Consider the following 11287-nt stretch of genomic DNA (forward strand, 5'->3'; position numbering starts at 1 on the left):
TGTGTAAAATATCACCAAAAAGAGGTAGTTAAAGCATGAATTTCAATGCAAACCAAAAAGAAAGCATTCTAAACTACCCTAAGCTACATATAGTATTACGTCGCACCTCACTCGGGGGATACGCCCCCTCGTGAAAGTTAAATTCAATGTAGAATGTGAGAAACCTAAAATAAAAGCTACATTTATCAACAAAATGAATGCAGAATGATGGATCAACAATAAAAAATTTAAAAAAAACATGTATACAAAATGAAAAATAGTAAAAGGTTAAAAGTCATACCTTGGTTACCAGTTTTGCCGCAAGCAACCATAAGACCAACCTTGCACTTCCCAGTGAGAAAGGTACAATCGATAAATAACATCGGACGGCAGTAATTGTTGAAACCAGTTATGGAAGCTTCAAAAGCAACAAAAAACCTTTTGAACCGACGCGTCACACTATATACTCAAAATTGACAACACTTCCAGGATTGTATTGTTCAATAGCAGATTTATACCAAACAAAGTCTGATAGGACTTGATGTCATCACCCCAAAGAAATTTCTTGGTGAATTGTAAACCGTGGTATGCCTGATTATACGTGAGGTCAACTCCGTATTCCATTCGGAGTAAATCTATAACATCAACAGCAGTCTTCTTCTTCTTTGATGCTCGTAAATCATCTGACAATATATTCTTCATAAACGATTTTCTCATCCTAACTTTTGATGGATCTGAAGAAGCTAAACTACATGAATGCTCTGCAATATATCTCTTGCATTGAAATACACTATTTGATTTGGCGAGGCGAGAGGCGTGAAACCTCCAGCGACAATTTTCCTCCTCTTTGAACTTGCACTCCACAGTGTATCGTTCAAAGTCACTCTTAACTAATTTGTATTTGCGACCACTACATATTTCATACTTTGTAACAGAGTCCTTAACTTCAAGAATACCACCTTCAAACAACTAACCTACTCCAGTTAAGATGTTGACCCAAGCATCAGACTTCTTCGGGACCTTTTTGATCAAACACGCATCATCAGTGACGTCTTCCACAACAGCTACCTCATCGCTTGAAATACAACTTGATGATGACGAAGAATAAGGAGCAGGAGCAGAAGAAGATGATGAAGAAATAGATTCAACACAAGTCCTTAACTGGATTTCAAAATTCAACAAGTCAATCCCTTATGAGCTACAGTAGTGAATGAAAACCTCAAATCCAAATCGTGATTGATGACATTTGAAATCACATCTATAGTGTAACCAAAAATTATTAGTTCTTCAGGAACATAAGGCCACTTTTGTTTACCACACTTATCATATCCTTGATAGTAGTGATCCTGAAACAGGTGCGAGACGGTCTGATTTCAAAATTTGAACTCTGCAACTACCATCTTTGGCCTATAAACAACCATAACATATAGTGGTGTTCAGAAATTTGGATCAACAATCACAGTTGATCCAATAAATATGTGTAAACAGTCACAGTTGATCCAATAAATATGTGTAAATAATCACAGTTGATCCAATAAATATATGTAAACAATCATAGTTTTTTGAGTCAACAACCATAACATATAGTGGTGTTCAGAAATTTGGATCAACAATCACATTTAATCCAATAAATTTGGATCAAAAATCACAATTGATCCAATAAATCTGTGTAAGCAATCATAGTTTTTTGAGTCAACAATCATAGTTGATCCAATAAATCTGTGTAAAAAATCACAGTTGATCCAATAAGAGGTAGTTAAAGCATGAATTTCAATACAAACCAAAAAGAAAGCAGTCTAAATTACCAAAGCTACATATTATGAGAAACCTAAAATAAAAGCTACATTATCAACAAAATGAATGCATATATAATGATTACCTGCAATCTACCAGATAACAAAGAAATAAAAACACAAAATAAAAACATATTGTGTTCAGAAATTTGGATCGACAACAATAGTTGACACAAATAATCTAAAAATCATCCCAATTTTTTGTATCAACAATCAAAGTTGATCCAAAAGGAATCTCTAGATTTCATCACAAACAAAAACATAATTGATATCACTAGTTCGTCAAATTCAACATTCACCATTATCATATGTTCTATATTTATCAAAAGAAAAACACAAAACCTGTTTTTTGATTGATAAGCAGATCTAAAAAAACATAAAAAAAACAATTCAAAATTTTGAAAAGTACCTGTTTAATTAATGAATCACGATCTCGAGATCAAATTATATCAAGATCAACCAACTAATGTAACTGAATAATCACGAAATCAAGCTTCCCACAAAAATCAAGATCTCTGCAACAATAAAAATAAAAAAACAAAAACTGAAATCAAATGTTGAACATAAAATAGATGAACCGAACATGCAATCATCAAAAACAACTCTATGAATCTTCAAAGAAACATCAACATTACCAATTTGTTTCAGATTAACAGATCTAGCCGATTCTGTTGATTAATAAGAATTGAAAAACGCTGCTAACATCAACGATTATGTTGATTAAGACGATGAAGAAGAAGGAGTTGAAGAAGATTTCACGATCATAAACCGTAGATTATTTGTAAAAAATTTCAAATTTTTTTTCACGATCTCAGCTCTCTGTAGCTGAAATCCCTCTCTCTCTTTCAGTTTTTATTTCCGTTCAATAACTGAAATTTGATTTAGATACTAGAATATATACTAGGGGTATATTTGGAAGTCCCTAAATTGGTGATGGGCCCCTGATGGGCTTATAGATAAAGAAGGACATAATTATTATGTGATAAGGATATTTGTATAGCCCATCAAAAATAGGGACAATAATTCAATTACCACTTTAAAATTCCTACAAGTAATTATTTCCAGAAAAATTGCCTGAGAGGCAGTGCAACAAATTAATAGACATTTCCAGGGGATTCCACCCCACTCAAATTCTCCCTGAGCTATCATTATAATAATTGTCTAAAAACACCAATTCTTATTAATAGAGAACCTAATTCCATCTTTATTTTGAGCTTGAACATGAGTTTCTACAATACCCACCATGAATAACTTAGGTCTACTTCATGTTGTTTTAGGGGGTCATTAATCCCTCTAATATTCCATCATCCAACTTTAAACATTTATTAAGAGAGCAAGAGGCCTCTTAGTAGACCTAATTTCTTAAGCTCCGCTCCATTAGGATCAAGACTAGATAAAGCTGAGGAAGTACTCCATTTAGAGAAAATTTTACTTTAGAAGCTCCCACAACTGTAGAAGACCCTCAGAAGCATTCCCAGATGAAATATTAACTCCAGAAGTATTAGATGGATTTAAAAGCTTGCCAGAACTGTCCACCACAGGAGGCTGAGTTGGCTTATCTATTTCAATCAGGACATCAAACTTATTTCCAGTAGGTATAACCACACTATGCTCCTCCTCCATAAATACATTTTCCTGATTACCTTTTGGAGAGATAACCCCTTCCTCTATACTCGCATGATCAGAATTAAAATCAACTTTCCTTGAAGTATCAATAGTAAGCTTTGATGCATACTTCATATACCCTTTCACAACCCAAGCATGTTGATTCCAAGCAACACTAGGTTGTTTAGGCACTTCCAATACTACTTCCTTTGATTTAACACATGGACATTTAACTGCAATATGACCAAATGAATTACAACCAGTACATTTAGGAGCCTTCCAAGGATACTCCACATCAACATCCACTACATGTTTACCTTCATAAAAAATTGGAACCAAAGCAGGATACTCACAATCAACATTAACATCAATTTCAATCAAAACTCTGGCAAAACTCATCCTATCTTTAGTAGTTGTAAGTTTATCCATCATTATTGGTTTTCCAATTACACTAGCAATCTTAGAAAGAGCTTTAGAATTCCACTGTGTAACGGAACCTTCCTAAGATTAACCAAAACCGGAACTGATTTCATCTCTGCAATTTCTTGCTCAATTAGAGGATGTCACGGACGGACGAAAAAAAACAATTGTTGAGAAATATAAACAGGACCATATTCGATAGTTGTAGTACGATCATATTCATCATCAAACTCAAACACATACAGAGACTCACCATGGATTGTCATATGCATTAAACCCTTTGTTCTCCAAGCCCTCTGCAATGTATTCTTCACTAACATATAAGGTAATTTCCTACCCACAATAGTTACAATCACCAAGTCCTTACAATGAGCAAGGTCCTCTTCAACATCATCAAAAACAATATCAGCTACCTTCTTACCTTCAGCCGATCCAGGATCTTCAAAATCCAGAGAAGAATAAGGGATTAACTCATTTTTAGTAAAAAATTCAGACCAGACAATTTTCGCGCTGAAAACCCTAGAAATTCCAGAACCAGAGCCTCCTGAAACATCTGCCTCTACCTGATGGGGGGAAAAAGGTAAAGACGAACCCCTTTAGCATTAACAGAACCTCCATCCTCATCCGCGGTGAAAGGTAAAACCAGAAATCGATCGAACACAAGGAAAAAAACGAAACCCTAATTTTCCATAGATAAAGAATTTGTAATTTCAATTTCGTGACTCATTACAGATGACTCATTGGGTATGACATACTCTCGTGTAATCACTGTTTAGTAGCTTAATAATAGAAATGATTGAGAAAAAAATCTCATTTTCCTACCACCCAAAAAGTTAAAAAGTACAAGAAAAATGGGCTGGTGAATTTGAGATGCGTACAAAAATTTTCGCACATGAACTGTCTTGTGCCTTTGAAAGCTATATGGGAAAATTCGAACACTCACACCCCTGAGGATTTGCCTCCATGTTATGTGTGCTTAATTTGGATTCAATGGCGCTGTTGCAGATAGAAATCTGCATAGTCGTCGAGCTTGCATGATAACTGCTTTGATAAACCCATTGTTTTTTTTTGTTTTGATCAGTGATGAATCCACTGTTCTTGATTATTTTCCCCTAACCAGTAATCTGATATTTTGGTTTCATTCTTTTCCTTGACTAAATAATCTTTTTCTCACGTACCTCTTACATGGTTCACGACCAAAAAAGATTACAGCACATTAGCCAAATCGCCTTTGTTACAAGGCAATCATAATCACCAACCTGGTCGGTTTCAGGGAAAAGATACTGCACTTACGATGTCAGATGTCAGTCATGTAAGTGTTACTAAACTACCTTGCTCGAGCATGAGAGAAAAAACTTAATTTATAATACAAATCAATTTGTGTATAGATTGAAAGGTGAAGGATTAACAGCCATAGCAAATTGACAAAATCATCTGAATATAATGTTTTCGAAGTTCCAGCCCAAAGTTCCATGACTTCCCCCTTCACAAAATGAAGTCAGACGATCTGCTTGTTGACCCTATTAATTTGGCAGAAAACCATTTGAAGCATTTGGCAATGTTAAAAAGAAAAGTCCTGTAAGAGAAGTGAGATCAGCTTGCATCTAAGTGTGAATGTCTACCGCATAAAACAAAGCTAAATAGGAAAAAAAAATCCTATCAATAAAAATAGAGAAAGCTCTTTCTTTTTCATTTCACTTTCTTCTGGTCATTTGTGGCAAAAATCAGAATCAACTTTTTTTCTGCTTTGTTATGAATTTCTAAGGTGTAAGCTTTACCTAGTTCATGCCCACTTTCAAATCGCCACAAAGTTACAAAAGCCTGCTCTTTGTTTACAGGATTATTCACAATTAGGAGCTTGATCTTCTGACATTTCTGAAATCCAATTATAAAGGATGAGAGAGGGAGAGACAGACAGAAATAAATTACCTAAGGGAGAGAGAGTACCCTTTATTTTAGTTGAGGGGCGTATGGAGCAGGGCAGGGAGATATAGTATCATCGGGTAGCTGCTTTATCAGTTCAACTGTAGCATGAAGGCAGGCAGTTAGCATCTTCTTTTCAAGTTTGACAAGCTGGGTAGCAACTCGTTTCTTAGGGTCCAAGCTGGAATCTGTCAACTGATAAATACAAATAGATATCAGTGAAGGTTCGACAAAGGAATAACACGCTAACATCAGAAAACTCAACAGGGTCATTACCAAGGCTTCATCTTCACTTAAGGTAGTGGGATAGCCAGCTAAACGAGCTGTAAAATAGTGAGAAAGTTGATCCAGAACTGCACGTTCCATACATGGGCTCATCTGTCAAAATAATTCTTCTGGTTAAAATAAATCACCGGATTCTAGTGAGCATCCACAAGAAAGAAACCTTATTCAGAAAAATTGTGTAGCTTACAACCGTATTAATGTTGAATAGTGGGGACGAGCGAATAGGGTTGCTTCTAGAATGTAAGTTGATTTGCAATTACGACCCCAACATTCTTACAGAATGCTATTGTAGGTTATTATTCGGGGAAGTTGGGCTACATAAGAAAGTTTAACAAACAACAGTCTGATAGAATCATAGTTAACTTACTGGACATACAGGGCCTTGAGAAGAAATCACGGACTCCATCTCGGACGGATCTGAAACATAGCCTAGTCGAAGGTAAGGAAGCATATCGTAAACTGCTTCTTTTTCTTTGCCAGCAGAGACCTGTGACAGGTTAGGAAATAGTCTCAAAAATAAGTTCAAGCGTGCATGGATTTGCTTAACGAAGAAACAGAAAAGGGTAATGGTTAAATCCCACACCTGAAAGACTTGTATGGCCAGTTTTCCATTTCGCTGCGCAACCATTCTCTTATCGTGGTATTGAGGATCCTCAGTGCTAAGGGATGCCTGGTTCAAAAAAAGCTTGTAAGAACCAAGACCTACAAACTCTAAATGTACAAAAAGAAGGCTAACGACAAAACTACAGTCAGTTTTCACCTCAACCAAAATGCGGTCGTAGGGGTTATCTTCATCAACAAAACCATAGTTTATTAAAAGCTTTGAATTAGGCTGTGGTCCACACCTACAGGACAAACCAGCTTCAAATATCAGAATAACACCGTAGAATAACCACTAATAACAGAACTGACCATAATAAAGACAGAACTAAGCAATCATGTGAAGGGAGATAGTATACCAGATAAAAATTGGCTCCCCAGCCTTATATGGGCGGTCAACCATGAGCTGAACAGCACCTTCCACAGCAGTAAGCATGGCCTTGCAATTGCTTTTGTAAGCCAACAGTGGTGGCCCTAGAGGAACTAAAGCAAATCTTCGTGCCAAACTAACTTTCTGCTCCATTAGAAAGTTAAATTCTTAGTTCACGAACCTTCGCTATTCATTCCACTAAAACAAACTCATCATGTAAAAAACTTGAATAAACGTCCCTTGGGTGTTGTCATGGTTGTTTTAAAATAGTTCAGATAAATGAATTATGTAGGATGGCTGGATGTAAGAGGTAACAACACGACTTAAACCAATATAATACTTTGCACTGAAGCTATGAAGATCTTGAATATCTCAGCCGAGAACACAAAACTTTACCTGCAAATGAACTACACAAGACTGAACGGCAACAAAAGCTTGCTTGAAAATCTCATATGGAAAGGCCTCGGTAGGTATATCATATGGGTATTGCTGCAAAATTAAATTAAAGCCACATCAGGTTTAAGGTATTCAATAACATTGAAACAAGCACTACGGAGTAGTGCAAATTTGAAAGCAAAGTGACTATTGTGAGGAAGCTACAAAAAGACCTGAAATAGTGATCCTGACATAAACCAGACAGTGTCAAGCTCATTATACTCTCTCTTAATCCCTTCTTCCCGTTCAAGAACTGCTGCCTGAAATTTTATCACCATAAAAATCTCACCACTTTCAACCTAAGCATTTGTAACCAATGTAATATCATGAGAACAACTAATTATACCTTTGTAGGGCTCCCAGTCAAGTAAGCCAGTTCATCTTCTGACCATAGAAGTGGAGATTCCGCAGCTAATTGACCCCTCCCTCGTTGGCGATCAAGCTCCCTGATGAAAGGATACCAGAAAGATTTCTTTTTCTGCTTCTTCTCATACATGAGATACAATGCCAAGCAAGCCAATTCTGACAGCTTGTTCGTTGTCAATAATTCCGCTACATGAAACAAACAAACAGACATTCATTCAATCAAAAGCAAGATATCTAATAAAACAGTAACTTTTAAATTTTCAATTCACAAACATCCAAAATTCATTATACATTGCTAATAAATCGTCAAAAATCTAACTTTTCCATCAATTGGCACTTAAAAGGGAGTACTTTACCAATTGTTTCGTTTCCAAGAACTCTCTCAAGGGTAACAACCAATTCATCCGGAACCGAAAACACGATATCTCCTTTCTTCAAACATAGACAAGCCAAACCACATTAGAATAACACACAACCATTTCTGGAGTATAAAAACAATTCTTGTTGTAAAGTCAGCAGCCACCCACGGCCACTTGTTAGTTTTGCAAACAAGAATTTACCTCAAGATCTTCACTAGCAGCAACATAATGGATAGGCCTGTGTTTCTGAGTATGAAACTTGCAATCTTTTTCATCAAGAACAATTTTACAAGGGGGTAAACCTTTACTATGCATCCAAGATTTCAAATCTTCATATTCATCAATTGATGTTGATGATTTCTTAATAGTTTTCCCATTGTCTTCTTCTTTATGTGATCCAGCAATCAAAGTATCAGAAGAAGAAGCAACTAAACAAAGATTTCTCCTTTTCCTTTGATTGTTTATATAGATTGATTTTGATGAAACCCTATATGGATGAGGAGGAGAAATGAAACGAATTGGGGATGATGTACACCTAATTTGATGATAACAAGTAATATCCATCATGGGTTATGGATGAAAAACCCTAATTCAGTGAGTTTTAGAGTGAGGGGGATTTTCTGGGGGAGTGAGTGGTTGTTAGGATTATTGTTGGAGATAGTTTGTACAGTAGAGGGAATGTCTTGGACTTTACCCTGGAGAGGGTGGGAGAGAGAGGGAAAATGATGGTTCTCTCACCTCACTCAAGCAATCTTCTTGAGTAGTTGAGTTACAGGCCAATGTCGGATTTTTAATTGGATCGGGCTGATGGACCCGGTTACTGGTCACGATGAGAACCGGTTAGTGAAAACTACAAACAAACCCATTTTTCGGATTTTTCCCACTGTGAAACCCACGTCCACAAATCTTCAGACGCACACCCATTCTCGATGATAGAATTATGCACAGACCCATAATTTTGAGAAATTTTATTTTCGTTTTTCTTCCTTCCAACCTACTAAAATCACCCTGATTCATCTCAGATCTCGTATCTATGTTCTTCTCTTGATATAGACAACTTGATCACCATATCAATCTTTGATCTCCAGTAAATCGACGAAGAAGAATCGATAATTTTTTTTATCAAAGTTGAATCTGAAGATTCAATCGTTATTAAAGATTTTGAAGTATTAAGAAAGGGTTGGAAGTGAATTAGAACTCAATTTAAGGACTGATGGGTGTATCTCGGATTTGATTTATAACAGTGAAGAGAAGGAAGTGATTGGTGGTGTTTATATCTCAACTGGAGTTGTTCTTGAAAGAAAGAAGACTCGATTGATAAGTTTGTTCACATGGGTTTATGTTAAATTTGTATTGTGAGGTTTTTGTACTTGATTTGGAGGATGCTCTCGATTGTTGAAATGGGTGCTTGCTTAATTGGTTATCCTTGATTTGATGATGGAGCTGACTGCTTCCGTTGATTTCAGCGAGAAGACTCGGGGAAGGAAGGTATTGCTACTCCCCGCAATAAGGAGAACTGATAGGGAAGCAATGGAGATAATTGCAGTGATTGACAACAACAATTGGGGGTTCATTTGAACTGAAATTGGTTTGGTTTTAGATGCTAAAATTTTTCTTAAGTCTGAATTTTCCTTTTCTTTTCCCACTACATCTGAACAAATTACTAATTCTTCTTATTCTTCTTCAAATTTTAATTTAGTATATGAAGCTCGAGCCGAGGTTAATCAGAAGGTCAAGGAATTGAACCAAGTAGCTAAATTATTATTATTTGTGCCATCTACTCAGATCTATCAGTCCGCGGAGCGGGAGCTACTTGAACAATTATTCACAAACCTTCACAAAAACCTTGAAGAGACTATCAACTCCAAAAGATTAGCTCATAGGAACAAACAGTATCTCTAGTATACGTCTCTTCTAATGATATTCATATCTTGAAATTCTATTCAATCATCATTTTTTTCTTGCTTTACCATGGTGCAGATGAAAAAAGGGATAACTCTGAAAGATTACTCGATAAATGTCTTGTCATGAGTGTTATATCCAGAGGTTGGTGTCAGTTTTGGCAAATAAGTTGAAACTAATTTGTTTAATTGGGTACCTCATTCATATTATGGTGATCATAGTTTTGTTTACATGTATGTCCTACAGAACGTGGTAGATCTCTTTTTAAAGCTGGTGGAAGAAATCAATCAACCAGTAAGATACTTGGTTATACATATACTTTAGTAATTATGGAGATTTTCATTTTTGACAAGTCTGGATTCGATTGATTATTGGTGTTTTGCATTTTTGATTCTTGTGGCCTTCTAGTTGATCTTTTCGGTAGATGTTATTATGTCATTTATTCAGTACAACTACACTCTAGTATTTCCGTCGCCACGAGAAATTCTAGAAACGTTTAATGTGTAGTTGCGAAAAAAATTCACTAGATCATTCCTTTGCGACACCAAAAACATGTGAATGGAGTGAGGTATCCTTCAGTTTCATATCATATTTACGAATGCCACATCGCTCCTTGTTAAAACTCAATGATGCGGCATTGCAAAAGTACATAATGTTATTTTTGAATGTAATGTGTAGTTTTGTCTTCTTATAACGTGAGTTTACATTTGGAATTCATTGTTGCGACTCTTTTACTTTCTAATGGACCATTAATCCTGTTGCATCATATATCGACCATTAATCCTCAATTGTATCATGCTAATGGAGATGTCTTGTATGGGAGTTAGGGAAAGATAATTTTTGGCTGGTTTCGTACGGATTGTTGTCGGAAGTTCAACAACAATGAACTGAAATTGGGTGTTTATGCTATTTTGGTTTGTATGGGAGATATTGCAACAGGAAAGATGATGATAATGCTGTTATGACTGCATAACATGTCATGCAGTCGAGAAAATGTCTGCGTAACATGTTATGCAGTCGTGAAAATGGATGCATAACCTATTATGCATCTACAAAATTTGGTGCATAACTTGTTATGCGGTCCAGAAAACGGTTGCATAACATGTTATTCAGAAACTTTTTTATCACTATTAAAACCAACAAAAACAAAGACTGCATAACTTGTCATGCACCTACGATAATATCTGCATTACATGTTATGCAGTCACGAAAATTAATGCATAATGCATCGGGAAAATTGTTGCACAATC

At 35.9% G+C, this 11287-nt stretch overlaps 1 protein-coding gene and 1 long non-coding RNA gene across 7 annotated transcripts; one reads left to right on the forward strand and one right to left on the reverse strand.

Moving 5' to 3' along the window:
• Positions 1-5140: 5140 nt before the first annotated feature.
• On the reverse strand, positions 5141-8967 carry LOC113302772 (ribulose-1,5 bisphosphate carboxylase/oxygenase large subunit N-methyltransferase, chloroplastic-like). Of its 6 annotated transcripts, none has more exons than XM_026551720.1 (13): positions 8337-8967; positions 8133-8208; positions 7757-7962; positions 7584-7670; positions 7372-7464; positions 6965-7119; positions 6766-6850; positions 6589-6675; positions 6382-6492; positions 5997-6098; positions 5745-5915; positions 5576-5672; positions 5141-5373 (listed from the first exon to the last, which is right to left on the reverse strand). In XM_026551720.1, the coding sequence occupies exons 1-11, from the start codon at positions 8700-8702 to the stop codon at positions 5748-5750; spliced, it is 1536 nt and encodes a 511-aa protein (XP_026407505.1). In that variant the 5' UTR covers positions 8703-8967; the 3' UTR covers positions 5141-5373; positions 5576-5672; positions 5745-5747. The 6 variants fall into 6 exon arrangements, with proteins under 6 accessions (XP_026407505.1, XP_026407504.1, XP_026407500.1 ...); XM_026551719.1 differs by having other exon boundaries at positions 6373-6492; XM_026551715.1 differs by having other exon boundaries at positions 5141-5317; positions 6373-6492; positions 6589-6850.
• An 870-nt stretch (positions 8968-9837) lies between these two features.
• On the forward strand, positions 9838-10754 carry LOC113302773. Its single transcript, XR_003337087.1, has 2 exons — positions 9838-10181; positions 10259-10754. It is a non-coding gene; the product is annotated as an uncharacterized LOC113302773 (long non-coding RNA).
• The last annotated feature ends 533 nt before the right edge of the window (positions 10755-11287 follow it).

This window comes from Papaver somniferum, chromosome 8, assembly GCF_003573695.1.
Source record: "Papaver somniferum cultivar HN1 chromosome 8, ASM357369v1, whole genome shotgun sequence".
NCBI lineage: Eukaryota > Viridiplantae > Streptophyta > Magnoliopsida > Ranunculales > Papaveraceae > Papaver > Papaver somniferum.